At 58.1% G+C, this 19475-nt stretch overlaps 4 protein-coding genes and 1 long non-coding RNA gene across 13 annotated transcripts in view; 4 read left to right on the forward strand and 1 right to left on the reverse strand.

The window, feature by feature from the left end:
- The window catches only part of EEIG1 (estrogen-induced osteoclastogenesis regulator 1), a 37786-nt gene extending 32214 nt beyond the window's left edge, over positions 1–5572 (forward strand). For both annotated transcript variants that reach the window (XM_063410048.1, XM_063410049.1), the window contains exon 12: positions 480–5572. In XM_063410048.1, coding sequence (XP_063266118.1) covers positions 480–525 — 46 coding nt within the window. In that variant the 3' untranslated portion in view covers positions 526–5572. The remainder of the gene's footprint in view (positions 1–479) is intronic.
- On the reverse strand, positions 4141–6747 carry LOC134557241 (uncharacterized). Its single transcript, XR_010082005.1, has 2 exons — positions 6656–6747; positions 4141–6417 (listed from the first exon to the last, which is right to left on the reverse strand). It is a non-coding gene; the product is annotated as an uncharacterized LOC134557241 (long non-coding RNA).
- Positions 6748–6815: 68 nt separating this feature from the next.
- On the forward strand, positions 6816–9252 carry DPM2 (dolichyl-phosphate mannosyltransferase subunit 2, regulatory). Its single transcript, XM_063410054.1, has 4 exons — positions 6816–6883; positions 7312–7401; positions 8469–8571; positions 8857–9252. Exons 1-4 carry the CDS (start codon positions 6881–6883, stop codon positions 8913–8915), a joined length of 255 nt encoding a protein of 84 aa, XP_063266124.1. The 5' UTR covers positions 6816–6880; the 3' UTR covers positions 8916–9252.
- A 136-nt stretch (positions 9253–9388) lies between these two features.
- On the forward strand, positions 9389–13507 carry ST6GALNAC4 (ST6 N-acetylgalactosaminide alpha-2,6-sialyltransferase 4). 3 transcript variants are annotated; one of them, XM_063410050.1, is made up of 7 exons: positions 9389–10048; positions 10378–10920; positions 11225–11301; positions 11604–11774; positions 11927–12339; positions 12472–12579; positions 12662–13507. In XM_063410050.1, the coding sequence occupies exons 3-7, from the start codon at positions 11290–11292 to the stop codon at positions 12849–12851; spliced, it is 894 nt and encodes a 297-aa protein (XP_063266120.1). In that variant the 5' UTR covers positions 9389–10048; positions 10378–10920; positions 11225–11289; the 3' UTR covers positions 12852–13507. The 3 variants fall into 3 exon arrangements, with proteins under 3 accessions (XP_063266120.1, XP_063266123.1, XP_063266121.1); XM_063410053.1 differs by having other exon boundaries at positions 10378–10476; XM_063410051.1 differs by having other exon boundaries at positions 9389–10476.
- Positions 13508–14331: 824 nt separating this feature from the next.
- Positions 14332–18442, forward strand: ST6GALNAC6 (ST6 N-acetylgalactosaminide alpha-2,6-sialyltransferase 6). Of its 6 annotated transcripts, XM_063409571.1 has the most exons (7): positions 14334–14610; positions 14942–15054; positions 15913–15977; positions 16110–16289; positions 16456–16853; positions 17044–17151; positions 17232–17562. In XM_063409571.1, exons 3-7 carry the CDS (start codon positions 15963–15965, stop codon positions 17419–17421), a joined length of 891 nt encoding a protein of 296 aa, XP_063265641.1. In that variant the 5' UTR covers positions 14334–14610; positions 14942–15054; positions 15913–15962; the 3' UTR covers positions 17422–17562. The 6 variants fall into 6 exon arrangements, with proteins under 6 accessions (XP_063265636.1, XP_063265641.1, XP_063265640.1 ...); XM_063409566.1 differs by having other exon boundaries at positions 14332–14489; positions 17044–18442; XM_063409570.1 differs by having other exon boundaries at positions 14348–14610; positions 16172–16289; positions 17044–18442.
- The last annotated feature ends 1033 nt before the right edge of the window (positions 18443–19475 follow it).

A 19475-nucleotide genomic window follows, 5' to 3' on the forward strand; every position in this document is an offset into this window, starting at 1 on the left:
TTCCATAATCATCGAGGGCTCCTTCTCTCACGAAAGCCTTCTGGAGCAAAAAAACTTTTTCTTGCCACTATTGCTCTTAGCACAGCTCTTGGCCAGTTGCATTTGAGGCTTTATTGCATCTTTTCAGTTGAATTAAAAAGAGCAGTAATGCAAAGATGTATCAAGTTGGTAACAAAACCGGGAGCACAGCAAAGCCAGGCAGGCTGGCTCTTTGTTCTGGATAGGATACTGCCCCTTTGCTGTGTCCTGTAGAAGGGTTTGTGTCACACCCAGCTCTCTCCAGGGCTGTTGCTGACTTGCCACCTCTTTGTCCCCTCCATGTTCCAAGGGCTGACTTCCCCCAAGGCTATCTCGTTACTGGCAGTGTCTTTTGTGGGCACAAAAGATGATGTTTGAGAGTGGAGAGCTCTGAATCAGAATTTGGTTGCTCAAAATGACTGTGGAAAATAACCAGCCCCTCTCCCCCTCTGCCTCCCCAGGGTCTCGTCTGGAGTTTACGAGCCAGTGGTGATTGAAACCCACTAAATGTGAAGAACAGGGTAGAGCTGTTGGACACAGGCCCCCTACCCAGTCCGCTGCCACATGGATGCCAACCTTTACCTCTCTTCATGCAGCATTCCAGAAGGGATTTCTCCATGCCCCTCCCCGTATGTTTGCACTGCAGAACTACTCCAAGACCACTCCAGAACATGCACTTTCCCTGCATTGGCATTGTCCTTCTCTGCTTCCTGGTCCTTCCAGTGCATGCATTCCTCCTGTTCCTGCTCAGACACAAGGTGTCTGTGGAGCTTATCCTTGGGCTAGTCCCAGAGGATGTTGCTCATCTGCATCCCTCATTCCACCCATTCACTTGCAGCAGGGGACTTCTCGGTTTCTGTCTCCCCAAAACGTTGGGTTATACCACTGTGAACTCTTCAGACCACTGGGGGTGGGGGAAACCATTCTAACCAAACCCAGAGCTGCTCGTTGGGGACACGGTGACATGGCCACTTGCAGGATGCTTTATTCCATTGACTCTGCAAGGGAACATCACCTCCCAAGGCAACGGTTTTACTGAACAAGGTATGCTGTGGTGTACACTTCACCTTCCTATCCTCACATCCCCAAACATCATCTTCTCATAGGAAATATTTCCCAAAAGTGCATTTCAGAAAACTGCCGCGAGCCAGCTGGGAGTTGGTGAGCGGTTAAATGTGAGTGCTCGTCACACCACTGACTGCAGCAGCCCTTCCACTGCTGGGCATGGAAGGGGGTGTTCATCAACTAGCATTAGCAGGAGCACTTTAGAGGTTACAGGTTTTACCTGGAGGAGGCTTCTACTCACTATTCCAGGAGTATAATCTGTGTTTGCTGGACTGATTCAGCAAATAGTCCTGTTGGAGCTTGGAATACAAAGCCTCTTTTTTTTTTTTTTCTTCTTGTTTCATTGGCTCAGGAAGGGACCTGCCCTTCTTGGACTGTGAAAAGGATCTTGTCTGACAGCCCTTCCCTGGGCCAGAGCTGGATGCAGTTGACTGTAGTGGTCTCTCTGTTGTGGTGGTGATGTCAATTGCTTCTCTTGGCCTGGGCCAGTAAGGGATTTGGTGTTGCTTGGCCTTTCTTGCCTTGTCAGCAGAGATTCGTGCCTGAGCTGGTTCCTTCTGGGGCTGGGGAAAAGCTACTGTCTCTGCCTTCAAGGGTAGAATGGGTGTTTGCTGCTGCATTAGCCACAGCAGCTGTTCTGACCTGCTCTGTGGTGAGTGAACTCTTCTGACAAGGCTTCAAACTGTTCCCTGGTTGACCTTTCAATTGCTCTTGTTTGGGTTTGGTTTCTGCAGTTTGACTCTTCCTTGCAGTGTGTGGCAGGGATGTCAATCCCTTTCAGCTCCCACTTGGAGATTCTCCTGGCATTGCCAGCGAGGATCTGGGCAGCCCTGGGCTGCGGGCCAGCAGCAGGCTGTGCTTGCAGCCCTCCCTGTACAGAGCCCCTCAGCTGATAAGCTATTTGTGTAGTGCCCATTCCTCTTTGCCAGTGTACTGTGGTAGCACTCTGCAGCCATGCCCTCGGAGCAGTTCCACGCTCCAGGACCTGGCTCCCCTCTGACACTTGTGTGTGTGTACAGACACACACTCTGTTCAGCAAGGAAAGAGTTGTAACTGGTCATGCTGTTCAAATTCTTAGTTATTGTAAAGCCTCTGTTAAAGGAGAAAGAAAAAAAAAAAAAAGCATTAACTGTGGTCTCTTTGGCCAGAATGCATGCAGATGAGCTGCTGGAAAAGGAAATCTGGCAGAATGAGAAACAAGGAATGAAAGGGCCTTGATTTAGCTTTTTTTTTTTTACCCTTCTAGCTAAGGATGCTGCATGAGGAGGGTGCTCAGCAGTGTGGTAAAACTATACAGTTGCTTACTCTGTTTTGATGGTTTCTATCTTTGAGTCAAGAGGTTTCTTTCTGTGTTTGGACAGACCACATATAGGATATGCATCTTTTCCACCCTTTCCCTTCAAAGGGAATTAAATTAGAATTAGGGTAAAAAGGGGATACAGACAACACTTTAATTTAGTTTAATGTAGGGAAAAAGTGTTGGCTCTTTTGAGACTGTCTAGAACAAAAGCTCTTTCACACTTTCACACTTGCTAGGTTTTTTTAGCGGTGATCTCTTCTTCATTCAGCATGGGTAGGTTTGGCACTCACTTGCAGGCTGCTGAGCATCCTGCCCTGTTCCTGGGGTGCCACGTGTCTGCAGGAAGGAGAGAACTGCTTGTCTTTCTCTCTCCCTGGGGCAGTGCCAGGACGCCAGGCCTGGCCTGACCGTCTGCTCAGGTCAGGGTGAGGGCAGGAGGCTCGGCCAGCAGTGGCTGTTCTGCCCTGTCTGTGGATGGCCGTACAGAGCCAAGGGTCTGGCTGCTCCCCAGGGGCCAACAAAGCCCCTCAGGAAATCAGATCCAACCAGGACTTGAAAGAAGCAGGCATAAGCCAGGAAAGAGGCCAAAACCCAGCTCACTTCTGCTGCTTTGCTTCTGTTCCCATGAAAAACAATGGCAGTCACTGTCAGAGCAGTCGGGATCCCAGGGCATTCTTCTGGCCTCCACTGGCAAGAGCTGGCTGCTCCGAGGCACTGGCAGCTCGGCATGTCACGAAATCAGTGGGACAGAGGGAGGAATATCTTCCCAGCAAAGCAGGAGGAGAAGCAGTTGAGCTTTTGAGAGCACTGGTCTCTTCTTCCCAGGCTGGCAGAGGCCTAACCTGCTCCATCGCATCACTCTGGCCAACCTGGACATGTCTTTGGCCTCTCTTCCAATGCCTTGGCACATCACTGCTTGCATTTCTGATAACTGTGTCTCATAGGGTGTTTTTTCCTTGTCTCCATGTTAGTGCCTCCACAGATCGTGGTCTTTGTGTGACTTTTTAGCTCTCCTGCCCCTGGTTTTGAGTGAGTGAGTAGTCCTGGTCACCCAGCCTTGCGCAGCACGGCTGGGGCACGTGGAGCAGACCTGGAGGGAGGAAGGAGCAGTCTGTTCCTGTTCATAGATCCCACGCAGAGCTCCTGCTGCACGTCCAGCACAAGCAATGCCCAGTAGTCCCTGGGCACTGTGGGCACCCGAGGTGGTGGCTGTGGGGTCACTTGTCCCACACACTCACCGCTGCATCTCACGAGCACTTTTTTCCTTGTGGCATTGTTGCTGCCTGTTCCTCGTTGGACTTTGAACATTTAAGAAGTGAATCAGTTTCCAGACCCAAACCGCTGGCTAGTTTCCTTTGGGTTTTTCTTTTTTTGTTGTGAAGTTTATGGAATTTTTTTTATACAAACCCAGCAGGCTGGTGTTTTTTGACTGCATTATTGTTTCATTGATATTTTATTTCAGGGGGGCTTAGGGGGGGAATGTTCTTCCCCACATTGTTCCCCTTCTCTGGGGATTCAGAGGTGGCTTAAAGAAGTAAAAGGACTTTAATTGGCAAGACTCTGCATCCCCTGGGTCTGTGATGCTGGTGAGCAGGGCTGCTCACGCCTGGCTGGCCCTGGAGAGCAGAGCTGGCTCTCTGCTTCAGTCTCAGGATCAGGCAAAACGTGTGGGCTCTGCTCCTGGTTTCTAGACCTTTAGTTGGTGGAAGCACATTGAAAAGCATTAGGAAATTCAGTGTAACTTTTTTACTAACTTCTTTCTTTTTTTTTTTAAACCAATATAAAACTGAGTGTCCAAAACAATAGGCTTAGTCGTTACTTGGTGAAAGGAGATGGATTTCAGTTGGAAATTGTGATGGGAAAAGGGGGAGAAGGATGTTGCTCCCTCATCATCATCTTTTGTATGGTCAGCACTTTAAATGGGGGCCTCGTGCTGTTCTGACCCTTGGAGTGATGGGCAGCAGACGTGTGATTTCTCCCCCCCTCATCACTTTGCCCCCTGCAGAAGGTTTAACAAGCCCTTTTAAACATTTGCTTCAGTTTTTAGAGGGTTCTGAACCAGGTTGGAGGCCTGAAGAAATAGTATTTCATTCTCAGATGAATAGGAGGGGTTGACTTTTTATTTATTTTGTCGTTGCTGTTTCTTTTTAAGCGGGTGGCAGTGCAGCTGGTCTCTGCACTGCTGCCAGGAACCTCTGGGAAAACCTCACTCCAGGTACGCTAGAGCACCACAGTGAAACCCCTCCTGGTGAGGGGCTCCCCCTCCCCTCCTCACTGCCTTACCCAGGGGCTGCAGACCCCCCTCCACCCCTCCTGCCCCATCCCAGCTGGTCTCTAGCTGAGTTCTTGCTCTGGTGTCTGAGCCCTTTGGACAAGGCCAGTCCCTGGGGATAAGTTCCTACAAACTCTGCCTGGTCGCAGGTGTTTGTCCTTGAAAAGCTGTGGGAGGGATTGATGAATGCAGAATTCCCCCCACTTCCCTCCTGAGAGCTGTGTCCATCGGGCCCCTCCCTGCACCCTCAATTGCGCTGCCCCCACCGAGGCAGCGGGCATGGAAACCTGGGAAAGGAAAGGAATTTGGGTGAAGCTCTGAGCAAGGGATGTGGCTGAGCCTGGTAACCTGCCTCAAACACATGGATTAATGGTAGAGCCCATATTTTTGTGGGGGGAGGGAGGGGAAGGGGAGATCATGTTTTATTTTCTTGAAAGTGAATTGAGCTTGGTGACCTTCGGCTGAGGCGCACTCGATTTGTATCAGATTCTATAGAGAGATGGCTGATATTTTTGGAAAGGGAATGGGTCTATGCAAACTTCCAAAATTGCTTGAAAGATAGTTTAACATTTTTTTACTTTGAGAATCTAAAGATAAATCTAACTTTTGTCTTAAAGCAGAAGTGTGTTTAGAAAGAGAAGCTACTTCCACTGCTCTATTTTGATGATGATTCTTGGAAAGTTTGGGCTGGAGGGAATGACTATTTTTCACCATTTCTATCTTGCTCCTCTAGTTTTTTTGTGTTTCTTTTTCTAACGGAATGCTGTGCCGTCTTTGATTCAACAGATCGTGTTTGTATTTTCTGTATCTGGTTCCTAATGTAGAGAAATAACAAATATATGAGGAAATCAATATAATGTCAAATGTTGTTATGGTTTGGGGGAAAAAAATAAAGGTTTTTTGGTACTTCACACTGATTCTTCTTGCTCTGTTTCTTGTTTTAAATGAACAAGAGTTGGGGTGAGAAGGGCATGCTCAGGCCTAGAATAGTTTGGCTTTTCCTTCTCAGGTTGCTCTGGCAGCTGGAGCAGAGATCCCTGCCAGCCCTTCCCTGGGGCTGGAGAAGGGCTGGAGAGGGCAGGTGGCAGCACAGCCCCAGTCCTGAGGAAGCAGCAATCCCGGGAAAGGTGACACCTGCCTGAGTGGCCAGCAGTGTCCCCTGGTCCATCCCAGCCTAAACTGTCCCTCCTGCTGGGGCTACCTTGCCAGGCTGGCCTGGGCCATTGTGCCCATAGCCCAGCAGGGCTCCAGGGAACATCTCTGCATCCTCAGGGCTCGTGCCTGAGTAGCCCCTCGGCCACCACAGGCTCGCCACCCCCTTAATGCTGGGTGAGCCAAATTGAGTGCCCAGATACTCATTGCTGCTGCCTGACAGGGCTGGGGGGAACAGGAGCCCTGGGAGGAAGCAGCTTTTGCCTTTTCCACCTTCCCAAAGCTTCGGCCACACAAAGGTCAGTGCACCTTTGAGCCCCAAGCACGGTCTTCCCTTTTCCCTTGTCCCAGGAAGGGGAGGCAGCCGATTCTAGCTCTTGTGCTGTCCCTTGGCTCTCTGGTCTCGCTTGTTCCTCTCCTCCCGCTGCACCCGGCTGTGTTTGGAGGAACGGCTGGAGCCAGGGATGTCCGGGGGATGGAGCTGGTGTCAGGACCCGTCACTTCCACACGTCCCGGGCACCGGTGGTCGATGCAAGCGGAGCAGCCTGTTCACAGGTAGAGGCAGCGGCACCGGAGCAGCGGCAGCCCCGAGTGTGACAACCAGCCAGGCCTGCGGCTGGGACACGGCAGCAGCGCGGCTCTCCCGCGTTCCCCGCCAGCCCCGCACCCGGGCCAGCCCCGCCGCCCCTCCCGCCCCGAGCCCGTACCATTCCCGATCCCGCACCATTCCCGATCCCGTACCATTCCCGCACCATTCCCGATCCCGCACCATTCCTGATCCCGCACCATTCCCGATCCCGTACCATTCCCGCACCATTCCCGATCCCGCACCATTCCCGATCCTGTACCATTCCCGCACCATTCCCGATCCCGTTCTGCCCCCGCCGCCTCTCCGGGCGTTTCGCGGCTCCCGCCGGTGACGGACTCGGGGCGGGGCCTCGGGCGCGCCCCGCCCAGCGCCGCGCGCCCCGCCCACCTCTCCGATTGGTCGCTTCGGGGGCGGGCTTGGCGGACCGCTCGCTGATTGGCGGCCGCGCCGGAAAGGCGGGGCCGCGGGAGGAGGCCGGGGCGCCATGGTGAGTGCGGGCCCGGCCCGGAGCGGGGCGCCGTGCGGGGCGGGGCGGGGGGTCCCTGCTCGGCCCGGTAGCACGGGGGGCCGGGGCTGAAGGGCGGCCCGGAGCCCTCGTGAGGCTCCCTGGCTGCCGCCGCTGCGGAGAGACCGGGCCCGGCCGGCTGTCGGGCTGGTCCTTGGCATGCGGTGTGTGCCCTGGCTCAGGGCGCTTGCTGCGGCAGGGCCCACGATGGATTGTCCCGCCGCGGTGTCCCTGCCCCGGGATATCCCGCTCCCCGCGGTGTCCCTGCCCCGGGATATCCCGCTCCCCGCGGTGTCCCTGCCCCGGGATGTCCAGCTCCCCGCCGTGTCCCGGCCAGCCGCAGGCGCCTTGAGCCGCTCCTGCTCGGGCGCTGAGCGGGGATCCCGCTCTGACTGTCGCTCCCTTTGCAGGCCACAGCGACGGACCAGCTGGTTGGGTTTGGCTTGGTCACCTTCAGCCTCGTCCTCTTTGTTTACTACACGCTCTGGATCATCGTTCTGGTATGGGCTTCCTTGGCCGATACAATCCCTGTCACTCCATACTCAGGTGTTTCCCTGGCCTTTGTTCAGTGGTGTTGTGTCTGTATGCCCATAGCACTTTTGCCTTCTGGGTTAAAAATTTCAGGGCAGATCTTGCTCTGTGCCCTGGCGCAGTTCTTGTCCCGTCTGGGTGTTCCTGCCCTTGCCTGGGCAAGACCAAACATAGATCGTGGTGCCCACCTGCTGTTCCAAGACGGGCTGACCCAGCTAGGGCTGGATGAGCCTCTGGGAAGAGCTGAAGCCTGGCCCTGGTAGTCGTCAATGGCCACGTTTGCATCCCCCAGGTTCCTGCTTCTAGAGGGAGATGACAGAGGGAAACACAGAAAGAGTTAACAAATCTGAAGCCTGGTGGGGAGGACAAGAGTGTAGGGAATGTAGGGCTCTGGAAAAGTGATTTTGAGGCTGCGCATTTCTGAGTCCACATCAGCTGAGGTCATTAGTGACTTTCTCCCTAGAAAGAAACTTCTCCCTACGAGCTCTCCAGGTGCGAGAGGCCAGGTTCAGCCTTGGGCTAATGTCTGAACTCCCGCCAGCTTCCTCTCCAAGGGTTTTGAATTCTCCTCTTGCATGTGCTCACTCTGCTGCCTGACCCATGTCAGTGCTCCCAGAGCTGTAGGAGTAATCTCTGCTGTGTGGGAATCCTCACACTGCTCCCTAGTGTCCAGAGCCTTGCACTGGCCTGCAGAGGGATCCTGCTGGGATAACCATGGAGCAGAGCCAGTGGCAGCTGCTCCCTTCTGCAGGGCAGAGGGGCAGGGATTTGCTGTATTCTGCAGCAGCAGCTCTGCCCCCCTGAGCCCCCGGGGCTGTGTGACCCTGTGCCAGCCCCACAGCCACCCCCCGTTGTCCACTGAACACCAAACCCTTCACTGCCCACCCACTCCTGGTCTCTGTGGCCGAGCCACGTGCCAGGTGTGGGCACCCTTTTAGCCATCTCACACCAGATATTCCCGTGTTTCTCCCGAAACCTCGAGGCTGCACCTCGAGGTGCTGTGCCCACCTGCTGACAGCCCTCTCTGTCCCTGCAGCCCTTCATCGACAGCGACCATGGGATCCACCAGTATTTCCTGCCTCGGGAATACGCTGTTATCATCCCTGTGGCAGCAGGGCTGCTGCTGCTGCTATTTATAGGTGAGAGTTTTTTCTGTTGCTCTAATTAGAAACTTCTAAATTAGGAAGAGAGAAGAGGGTTGCTATGGGTTTAGCTAATGTGTGACACTCATGACACTCTCTGTGGTTACTGTTGCAGCTTAGCCTGGCACGGGGCCTTGGGGCTGTGTGACTTTGGCTGTTTGAGCCCCCAGACAGCAGAATTTTCCTGCTCTCTGCTGAGATTCTGTTTCTCATTACCAGGTGTTGTAGGAGTGCCTGGAATTAAAAGTTTCCTACCTGAATTTGTTCTCTCTCTCACGGCAGGTGTTTTTATAATGTTCGTCATGTGGAAGAGCAGGAAACATGCCAAGAAATCAGACTGAAGGCCCAACTGAGGAGATGAGGAGGTGCCCACGCTGCAGCATCGTAGCCAGGAAAAGACTTTTCCTGCAGCTCCAGGCAGACATCTCCAAGGTGCCCAGCACTGAGCTGCTCCCACGTTCCCTCCTGCAGAGACTAAACCCATAGTTTACAATTCACTGACCAAAGAGAAGCAGGATTCATCCAAGGCTCATCAAGTGAGGGACCAGAGCCCCAGCTGAGGGACCTGCTCCCCAGCAGGGGCTGCCCTGCCCACTCTCTGGGCACTCCTTCCCCTCAGCTCTGGCTCTGCCCAGTAGTTTGTTCCTTCTGGGAATTTTATTTAAAAGTTTACCTACAGTTTGTGGGGTTTTTTTTATTCAAGTCTGAGAGGAGACAAATGAGAGTTTGGGCTTGGAAAGAACAGGTTTGCCTTCTCCATTTGCTTCTGGAAGGGCTAATCACAGTGCTGGGGGCTCTTGTCTTTCTGAAGAGGGACTCCCATGAGGCTGGGTGTGCAGAGGGTGCGGGGACAGTGCTGCCTTCTGCGTCCCACCCAGCTGAGGGGGAAGTGAAAAGATGTCCTGGATCACAGGGAAATATTGGGTGCAGTTCCTATTACAGCTCTCAGTCCTGGCTGGATTTCTGCCCTGGACAAGGCTCCATGTGCCAGCCAGGCTGGGGCTGAGCAGCCAGGTGTGGTAGCAGTGTCCTTCCCCCATGGGATTTCCTCTCCTGCCCTGGCAGCTCCCCTGGACCACGGTGTGCAGGATCACCCTCAATAAAGGTCTGTAAGGTCTCGCTCCCTGTCCTCTACCCATGGCAAGGGGAGCCACAAGCCCACCAGGGTGGGTTCAATTGCATGGCCCTGGCAGTGCATGACATCCTGCTGAACAGGCCCTGCTGCTGAGGTCAGACAGGGAAGCAGCAGAGACAACCTGGCCCAGCTTTGTGCTGGCTCTGCCATGCTGGGGGCTGCTGTACCCTGCCTGGGGAGGGCAGATTTGGGGCACTCCAACTCTTCTTCTAACTGTGAACTTCCTGCCAGCAGCGTGTGCCACGGTCTCCCATCCTGCCTGGGGGTGATGCTGGTGGCTTGGGACACCCCGAGGGCCACAGCTGAACCTGGCTGCAGGAGCCAGCAGAGGGTCCAGAGGTGAGGCTCTGGCTGGAGGTTTGTTTCCAGCTCTTGCAGAGGCTGCCAGGCCTGCTGAGCTGTCGAACCCCTTGCTACCCTTCACCTGCTGGCTGGGACTCAGCCCACCCCACAAGTGTGGTTTTGGGGTGGGGCAGAACGAAGCAAAAGGTGAAAGAATTCGGTGGTGACTGAGCAATTCAAGGTGTAACCTCCCCCTCCGGCCTCGCTTCCTGTGCAGGAACCCAGTGGTGTCCCTGTCACTTCCTCTCCCTCTGGTTTCAGGCCTCTTCAGGACAGTGTCAGGGATTGATTTCAAGGTTGTATCTCGTGTTTCTTTATCACCAAAGGGAGAAATCCAATGCCTCACGCTGGGCCAGCAGGCAGCTCGCTCTGGGGACGCTTCCCATGGCTGCTCTGTGGCTGGACCCTGGCGGGAGTGGCTGCAGGTGATGCCCCTGGAGGCCCCTGGGGTAACTGGATGGGATCGGGGGTACCGAGGGTCTCACCTGCCCTAGTCCCACTCCTGAGCCGTTCCGGATCCTTGTGCTGTCCCTGGGCTCATCGGGAGCTGGTGGTGCACGGAGGCGAAAGAGCGCAGGGGACAGGGACGATGCAGGACCTCCGAGAGGGCAGAGCGAGAGTGGGAAAGAGCCACGGCAGGGAGAGAGGCTGGGATCGGGACACACGGGGTGGGTGCCGGGGTCGGTCTGACGACCCCACGGGCACGGGCACGTCCCCGGAGGAGCCGGGTCGCGGGGCGGGGCGGCCGGGGGCGGTCCCGGTGCCGGTCCCGGCAGTGCCCGCTCGGCTCCGCCCCGCCGCGGCCCGCCAGCTTCACTCCGAGCGGGATGCAGGACCCGCCGGTGGCGGCGGGGAGACCTCCCGGCTCGGTGAGTGGGGCCGGCACGGGGAACCGGGGACGCCGCGCCCCGGGGACACCCCGGCCCCGACCGCTGCCCGGCGGAGCGGCATCCGCGGAGGCACGGGGGGAACGGGGACACGGAGGAGGGAGCTGGACATGTGGGGGGACCCCGGGGGGCCGCGGGAATGAGGGTGCGTGGGGGGATCCCGGTAATGGCCTCGGGGAGGTCCCAGCAAGAGGCCTGGGGTGAACCCCGGGCGTTGGGGGACCGGGGGGATCCCGCTGGGCGACCTCACCCCGGGATGCCGCCGCTGATCCCGCTCCGCTCGCAGGGTGCGATCCCCCACCCTCCCGGTGACCCCCGGACCCCGCCCGGTGACTCGCCAGCCCCCCGAGGATGAAGACGCTGGTGAGTACCCGCTGGGGCAGGGGGCGAGGGGCCGGTGGGACCCCGCCACCATCGGGGAGCCGCTCGCCCTAAAAGTGGTGCTGGAGGGGGCTGAGCCCGGCTGCTGCCGGTGCCCGCAGGCGGCACGGAGCCCGCAGGGCTTGAGAGCATCGCCGCTGCGGGAAGTGAGCCGGGCACGGCATTCCTCACCATTCCCCCCAACACACCTCAACTCCTCCCTTATGACCAAGGGGTCACCAGCATCCAGCTCGGGGTCAGTGCACGTGTACAGACCCGGAGAACTTCCTCCTCTCTGCTTCCAGGTCCGGCTCTTCCTAACGCTGGTATGCGCCGTGGTGGTGGCGATGCTGTACATCCTGCTGGGCTACCGCGCCCAGGTGCAGCCCTGCTGCCGAGCCCCGGGGCCGCGGGACAGCCCCGCCACACCCCGCATCCGCAGCTTCCAGGGCTACAGCCGCGTTCCCGACGGGAAGGTGCGTGGGGATGGGGCAGTGCTGGGGCCGGCGGGGCAGCTCGGCCCACCTGTGCCTCAGTTTTCCTGTCCTTTGGGAAGAGCAGGTGGGAGCTGTGGTGGATCCAGCTGCTGCGGGAGGGAAGGAGGAGCTGACGGTGCCTCTCCCCACAGCCGCTGGAGCGAGCGCTGTGCCACCGCTGCGCCGTCGTCTCCAGCTCGGGGCAGATGCTGGGCTCAGGGCTGGGACAGGCCATCGATGAGCAGGAGTGTGTCCTGCGCATGAACCATGCCCCCACCACACGCTACGAGCAGGACGTGGGGACACGCAGCACCTTCCGCGTGGTCTCACACACCAGCGTCCCGCTGCTGCTGAGGAACCAGCCCTACTTCTTCCAGCAGTACCAAGAGACCCTCTACTTTATCTGGGGGCCAACAAAGAAGATGAGCAGGGAGAAGAAGGGCTCAACCTACCAGGCACTGCTCAAGGTGGTGCAGAAGTACCCCCAGCTGCAGATCTACACCCTGACCGAGGAGAAGATGGCATACTGTGACGATGTCTTCCAGAATGAGACAGGCAAGAACAGGTACTGCTGGCTCCTGAGGAGCCCCATCAGGTCCCCCTGACGTCCCACTTGTCCCCCTCACTGAGCACCCACAGTGTGGGTGGGCCAGAGGCACAGTGCCACCCACTGCAGTGTGACCACGATGCTTTGCAGGCTGAAATCCGGCTCCTTCCTGAGCACGGGCTGGTTCACCATGATCCTGGCCATGGAGCTGTGCGAGCAGATCTGTGTCTTTGGCATGGTCAGCGACAGCTACTGCAGGTGTGGGGGTGTGACAGGGGCAGGTGTGGGGTGGTCCAGTGTCCCCCCCAAGTCCCACACTCACCCTGTCCCCTCCTGCCAGGGAAAAGAACCACTCCAGTGTGCCATATCACTACTTTGAGAAGGGCCGGCTGGACGAGTGCAAGATGTACCTGATGCACGAGCGAGCGAGCCGTGCCGGACACCGCTTCATCACCGAGAAAGCCATCTTCTCCCGCTGGGCCAAGAGGAGGAACATCGTGTTCCAGCACCCATCCTGGGCAGGCAGGTAGGGCGCCAGCCTTGGGGTGAGGCAGCAGGAACCCCGGCAGCAGGGCGGCTCTCATCCTGCAGCAACATGTCTCAGCTCTGCCAGTGCCATGGTTGGACACCTTTTGCCAAGCCCTGGAGCAGGGAGTCTCCATCTCTGCAGCAGCAGTGCCTGTTTCCCCAGCTGATGGATGGGCTGTTGGTACAGCCAATACATGTACCATACATGTACCCTACATGTACCCTGTTGGTACATGGGGGGCATGAACTGGACCCACGCAGCCCCACCAGCTCCAAATGCCTGCCTGGATGGACTCCGGGAGACCTGTTTTTCTGCTCTCTCTACTAGGAAGACACTTTAATGCAGGATTAGACATGCTACTGGACTCCAGCAGGACATGGGGCAGAAATGTTCAGCCCTGCCAGGGCAGCAAAGTGATGTTTCTCACAGGGACAAAACTCTACTGTGGTCCTTGCCCTACTTGTGCCCTCTGGACAGTGCTGGAGTGGGGTGCAGGTAGCTGGATCCAGGCTCTGCCTTCTGCTGCTTGGTGCCTGCATCCCCTCAGCTGGGAAACCCTGGAGCCACATGTGCCCTAGGGGCTCTGAGTTGCCTTGTCACAAGTGTCCTTGGATTCAGACCAAAGCAAATGTGGCCATTAAAATTGTTTTTAATTCAGTGGTCCTCCTTGCTGTGCTCCTTGCTGTGCCCTTTGCTGTGCCCCTTGTGGCTGTAGGACAGGACAGGGAGTGAGGGAGGAGGGGATACTCAACAGCTCATCACAGGCTGCCAGGCTATAAATAAGAGCGGGAGGTCACAAGGGGGTAGAGCTGAGCCTAAACACGGAAGAGGGTGCTGAAAGCAGTTGAGGTTATTTGGGAACCAGCAGCTGCATCTGTGCAGGATAAGTGCTGGGTCTGGGGTGATCCTCAGTCCTGCAGGGCTCAGTGCTGCTGGACTGTCACAGGGCACTGGCAGCTCCCATGTCCCTGGAGAGATGGGACATGCCACGGGCATGTGCGCAGCCCTGAGCCTGCAGCAGCCCTTTGAACATGTAAACGGATGCCACATGTTTGGGTGGTCCGGTGGTGTCTGGGGGGCCAGGGGCGAGAGGAGGGGCAGAAATGCTGGGGTGCAGTGAAGAGAGAGTGGTCCAGGAACTGGGGGTGCTGCCAGGGCAGCCTCCTGCAGGGAAGTGCAGCAGAGGAGCCCAGGAGTTCTTCTCCTGCTACCCCAGCTGCCACAGCCCTACGCAGGGCAAGGCATCACCGGCACAGCCGAGCCAGAATCCCTCTGGACAGACAGGTATGCAGGTCCCTGCCAGCGGTGGAGCCTTCTCCCTGCGCCACAAACCCCCCAGAGCGGGGCCCTGAGCTGCCCGGCCAGCGCGGGGGAGACCTCGGCATCCCAGCAATGCGCTGCGCCCGGCAGCGGCTCTGGCACGGCGGGCAGCTCCTGGCACAGCCGGGCAGCGCTGCCGCCCATCCCCGCTGCCCTCGGGGACCAGGGGATCTTCCCGGCGGCTCTCCCCATCCCGGGAGGGGGGCACTAGGATCCAGTGGCTCTCCCGATCCTGGGAGGGCGGCACTAGGACCCGGCGGTGCTCTCCCATCCCGGGAAGGCGGCACTAGGACCCGGCCTGGGCGGCGGCAGCGGCGCGGTCAGTATCGGCAGCGATATCAGTGACAGCGGCGGCAGCGTTATCAATATCGGCATTGATATCAATATCGGCACTGATACCGATATCGGCGCGGTACTGGGGCGCACGGCACGGCGGAGCGGTCGGTGCACCCCGCGCGTCCCCGCCGGGCCCGTTCAGCCGTGCAGGGGCGGAACGCGCCGTGGCCGGGCGGGGGAGCGGCCCCTGCCCCCGCGGCCGGTGCACGGGGGATGGAGGGGTGGGAAGGGTCCGGCTCCCTCCGGTGTCGCCGCTGCCGGGGGTGCGGGGACGCTCCCCGGGGCGCGGGAGGACTCGCGCGTAGGAGTGGCGGGAGGTTCGCACCCGGGGCCGGTCGGGTTTCCCCTTCCCGGAGGGCGGCAGGGTTCTCATCCGGGGCTGGGGAAACCCTGGCCGAGGAAGGGGGCCGGGTCTGAAGCCGCCTTTTCCCGCAGAGCGACAATGTGAGCCCCGGTCCGGCCATGGCCGAGCCCGCCGGAGGGGCCGGGCAGCGCCCGCCGCCCGCGGGGCGCAGGAGGTGACGGCTCCTCATGACAGCCCCCGCCAGGTAAGGCCGCGGGGTCCCGCCGCCGGACCCCTCCGTGGGGTCCCACACGGCCCGAGGGCTGTGGAGGGAGCGAGGTGGGGTCCGGGAGTGGGGTCCCGCAGCGTTCCCAGCCTTCGCACGGCGAAGCCCCCCAGCATCACCACGCTTGGCCGTGGCCTGGGCTCCCCGGGCAGGCTGGTACCTTCTGGCACCACCAGCAGCCCTGAGAGCGTTCCGAGGTGCCAGCTCCCCCCAGGGGCTGATCTCAGGCTGTTGCATAATTTTCCTTGCGACAATTAGTAAAGAGGCTTCAATGGTTTTTAATTTCTACTCGCTTGGAGCACTCCAGGAGTGGCTGGGGCTCACTAACCAGGACTCCCAAAACTAAACTAGGTCAGGCCGCTTTGAGTGGAAGTTAGAATGGGTCCCGGGGCTGGAGAGGTCCCCGCAGGTCTGCTGGATGCAATCCCATGCATGCACCGAGCGGGGCAGGTCTCACTTGCTTCCATTCCCTCCTAATCCAAGACTCCTCTGGCGGTGGTTTTGATGGAATTTCACTGCACGAGCAGCAGATTGACCCTCCCTAACCCTGCGGTTTGAGTGGTTTCTCCCCACGAGGGGAGGATAATCCTCCCTAGACCGAGCTTAACACGGGGGTCCCTCAGGCACAAATTGCGGCTGGGTTTGGCTCTTCCACACCCCAGAGTCTGCCTAGCCTCTGTCCACAGCATTTCTTTCCCCTCATGAATTCTGGGGGGTTGTTCTCCTCTTCAAAAGGGGACCTGGGGGACTCGTCCTGTGTACACCTGCTCCTGTACCGCCACATCCCGGCAGCCTGGGGGCGATGGGCCAGGCTGGGGGTGACCACATCCCTTGCAGGTGCTCGCGGGACGCCAGCGACCACTGTGTGCTGAGGCCGGCACAGAGACATGAGTGGCAGCACGGTGAGCGCCAGAGAGTCCCCTCGGGGGCCTCCTGGGGACAGCAGGCACCCTGCTGGAGATGCCGTGGGAGCGGGGTGGTTGCTGACCCTCGTGGGGCAGGGGCAGCGGCTGATGCTCTCCCCCCGCCCGCAGAGCCAGCGCGCCGCCGCCCTGGGGGTCCTCTTTGCCCTGATCATGTTGCTGATCATCTACAGCTCTGGCAACGGCAACGAGGTCTTCCCCTACAGCCGCCTGCGGGGCAGAGCCCGCCGGCCCCCCGACCTCAAGAAGTGGGGGGTGAAAAGCGGGTACCTGCCTGTGTGTGGGAACAAGGTACGAGCTGGGCAGCAGGGCCGGGCCTCGGCGCTGGCACAGGGTCTGTCCCTCTGCTGACATCCAGCCAAACTGTCCCCTCCCGAGGACAGTGGCTCCGCAGGGAGCAGCACCCTGTCCACGGTGACACCAAAAGTCACCTGCTGATGGCACTTGTCATCACCAGACCCTGACTGCCCGCTGCCACCAATGCGTCATTGTCACCAGCTCCAGCCACCTCCTGGGCACCCACCTGGGCACGGTCATCGATGGGGCTGAGTGCACCATCCGCATGAACGATGCTCCCACCACGGGCTACAATGCTGATGTGGGCAATAAGACCAGCTTCCGTGTGGTGGCCCACTCCAGCCTCTACCGTGTCCTCAAGCGGCCCCAGGAGTTTGTCAACAAGACCCCAGAGACCATCTTCATCTTCTGGGGGCCGCCCACCAAGATGCAGAAGAGCCTCCTGAAGATCATCCAGCGCGTCTGCGCCTCGTTCCCCAACATGACAGCCTACGTTGTCTCCCCTGGCCGCATGAAGCAGTTCGATGACCTGTTTCGGGGAGAGACAGGGAAGGACAGGTACCTCAGAGCCACCTCTCGTGCTGTGTCCCCCTTCCTCCAGGCTCCCAAGTCAGAGCTGACTCTTGGAGCTGCTTCATGGGCTGCAGCATTGAGCTGGGGGTCCCTAAGGCACGCTGGGGACACTGAGGGGGTCCATTATCCACATCACCTCACCCCTGTCATTCTTCCTGTCATTTTTCCTCCCCAGGGAGAAGTCTCGCTCGTGGCTCAGCACTGGCTGGTTCACCATGGTGATCGCGGTGGAGCTGTGCGACGCCGTCCACGTCTACGGCATGGTGCCACCCACCTACTGCGGGCAAGGAAACCCCCCAGGCCCCCACCCCGGCGCCCTGACCCCACCATGGGGCTCACCCAATGTTTCTCTCCCCACTGCAGCGGCCACCCCCCACCCCGCCGCCTGCCCTACCACTACTACGAGCCGAAGGGCCCCGACGAGTGCACAACCTACATCCACAACGAGCGGAGCCGCAGGGGCAACCACCACCGCTTCATCACCGAGAAGAGGGTCTTTGCCAGCTGGGCCGGCCTGTACAACATCACCTTCTCGCACCCCACCTGGACCTAGGGGGTGCCCCACGCCTGCTGGGCAGACCCCTGGAGCTGGGATGGATGGGGGTTCCCCTGCATCCCCCCCGGAGCGGTGGGAGCCAGGCATCAGGGTGCCACCAGCTGCCTCTCTCTGGACAGCTGCTGTTGTGCGTGGTGGCTCCTTGCACCTGGGATGTGTTGGGTTTTGAGCTGGTTTTTGGGGGCCAGGTGATGAATGTAAGGTTTGGGGTGTCCCCGCTCCATGTGCAGGATGCTTGGGCATGATGTCCTGCCCCATCCTGGTCCATGCACATTGCAGCCCCTGTGAGCCTGTAAGGGGGTTCCACGTGCCCTCGGCTCAGTTTGGTTTGCACCAGTTCTGGGGTCACCACAGAGACTTTCCCCCAACTGAGTGGGTGGACAGACCCCCTCTTGGAGCTCAGCCCCCTCTGCCATCCCCACCCCCTCATCCCAGTCCTCAGTCATCCTTCCCACAGCAGAAGCCCACAGTTTTTGGTGGGACGCCACAGGGGTGACATTGCCACCCTCCCTGTCCCAGCACCCCAAAAACACCAGCCCCTCCCAGCACCGCTGTGCCCCACACTGCCAACACCTTTTCTAGCTGACAGATGGGATTTTTGGGAGCTTTTTGGGAATTTTGGCTTTTTTTCTCCCCGCTTCTAATCCTGGGGTTTGTACTTGGGTTTCCTGGACGAAGGAGTGAGCAGGAGCAGCTCATTAGTGGTAATAAAGGGCCAGCAAGCTGCTTACAAACAACTTAGAAGTGAGCAGGTAGTGAGAGGCAGTGGTGCCTCTCGGCACCCTGTGGCTGGGACAGGACTTTGTTATTAATTTCTCAGCAGCAGAGAAGTTGATCTGGGGAAAGCACCTGAATATGGTGTGTTTGGGTGCTTGAGCCTTGGCAGGACTCCATTCCTCAGGTTTCCCTCTGGCTGTGGCTGGGCTTTTGGGGGCTCGGTGCTGGGGGAAGCAGTGGGGCACCCATGTTTTGTAATTGTTTGTACAGAAATAAATATTGCTGCAGTCTGTTACCTTGAGCCCTTGGTCTGGATGGGTTTTTGGGGATGATGGCAGTGACCCCCAGCCCACAGCAGTGCTGTCCCTGGGCACTCAGGAGGGTGCAGCAAGGGGACCAGCATGGCCAGGTGGGATCCATGGCCAGTCCCTGGCTGACTCCAGCTCTGAGCCACCTCCTCAGGTGGCAGCTGAGACCTCCCCAGCTCGTGTCACCCCCAGCCAGGTGCCCTAGGGTCACTGGGTCTCGGGATGGGGTCTCTGCAGCCACAGAGGAGGAGGAAGGGCAGGTAAGTGGAAGTCTTTGGAGATCACAGCTGCCTGTCCCAAAGCTTGGTGCCACAGAAGGACTCTGCCATGAGATGGGCACAGAAGAAGCAGCACGGTGGCACTGGCTCTGGTCTGGCACATCCTGGGTGACACATCCAGACAAGCTGTGGAGGGGCTGCTGTTTTATCACTGGTCAAACAGATCACCCCCAGGTACAGGATAGCATCTGCGACCACCCAAGCTCCTCTTGCCCTGCCGACTATGCCTGAGACTTTTATGTAACTTAACCCATTAATTTAAGAGGAATTTGAGATAAAATAAAGGTGGTACTATTGTCGAGCATTATCTCAGATTAGAGGTGGTAAACAAAACTGGGAGAGAAGAATGTGTCACTGATAATGGACACAGAATCCACAAGGAAAGCCAGCCCGGTAACTGTGGAGGATGGAATAAGCTCCAGCTGGGTAAAAGGTAATTCTGGCAGGGGAGATTGCTACCACGGACTCACTCGAAGAGAATGACAGAGCATGGGATTAATTAGCATGAGAAGAGAGGGAATCATTTAACCAATGGAATAAAGGAACTGTGTAGCCAATGAGCATTAATGCCTTCATTTGCGAACATGTATAAATAGTGAAAAGTTTTCAGCAACCTTGGGACCCCCACCACCATGAAAACCAGGGTGAAGAAGGACCAACGGGATGCTGAGGCATCCACAGGTGGTGACAATCTTCTGCTTGACGGATCTCTCTCTCTCTCACCCCCCTACACACAACCCCTCTTTTC

The sequence above is a fragment of the Prinia subflava genome, chromosome 12, assembly GCF_021018805.1.
Source record: "Prinia subflava isolate CZ2003 ecotype Zambia chromosome 12, Cam_Psub_1.2, whole genome shotgun sequence".
Taxonomy (NCBI): Eukaryota; Metazoa; Chordata; class Aves; order Passeriformes; family Cisticolidae; genus Prinia; species Prinia subflava.

Bases quoted from the DNA above. Each gene is read 5' to 3' on its own strand.
- ST6GALNAC6 (XM_063409566.1), top strand. The intron at 16,290-16,455 runs GTACGAGCTGGG...TGTCATCACCAG, and splicing joins TGCCTGTGTGTGGGAACAAG to ACCCTGACTGCCCGCTGCCA. The intron at 16,854-17,043 runs GTACCTCAGAGC...TTTCCTCCCCAG, and splicing joins GGAGAGACAGGGAAGGACAG to GGAGAAGTCTCGCTCGTGGC.
- DPM2 (XM_063410054.1), top strand. The intron at 7,402-8,468 runs GTATGGGCTTCC...CTGTCCCTGCAG, and splicing joins CGCTCTGGATCATCGTTCTG to CCCTTCATCGACAGCGACCA. The intron at 8,572-8,856 runs GTGAGAGTTTTT...CTCTCACGGCAG, and splicing joins GCTGCTGCTGCTATTTATAG to GTGTTTTTATAATGTTCGTC.
- ST6GALNAC4 (XM_063410051.1), top strand. The intron at 11,775-11,926 runs GTGCGTGGGGAT...CTCTCCCCACAG, and splicing joins GCCGCGTTCCCGACGGGAAG to CCGCTGGAGCGAGCGCTGTG. The intron at 12,340-12,471 runs GTACTGCTGGCT...GATGCTTTGCAG, and splicing joins AATGAGACAGGCAAGAACAG to GCTGAAATCCGGCTCCTTCC.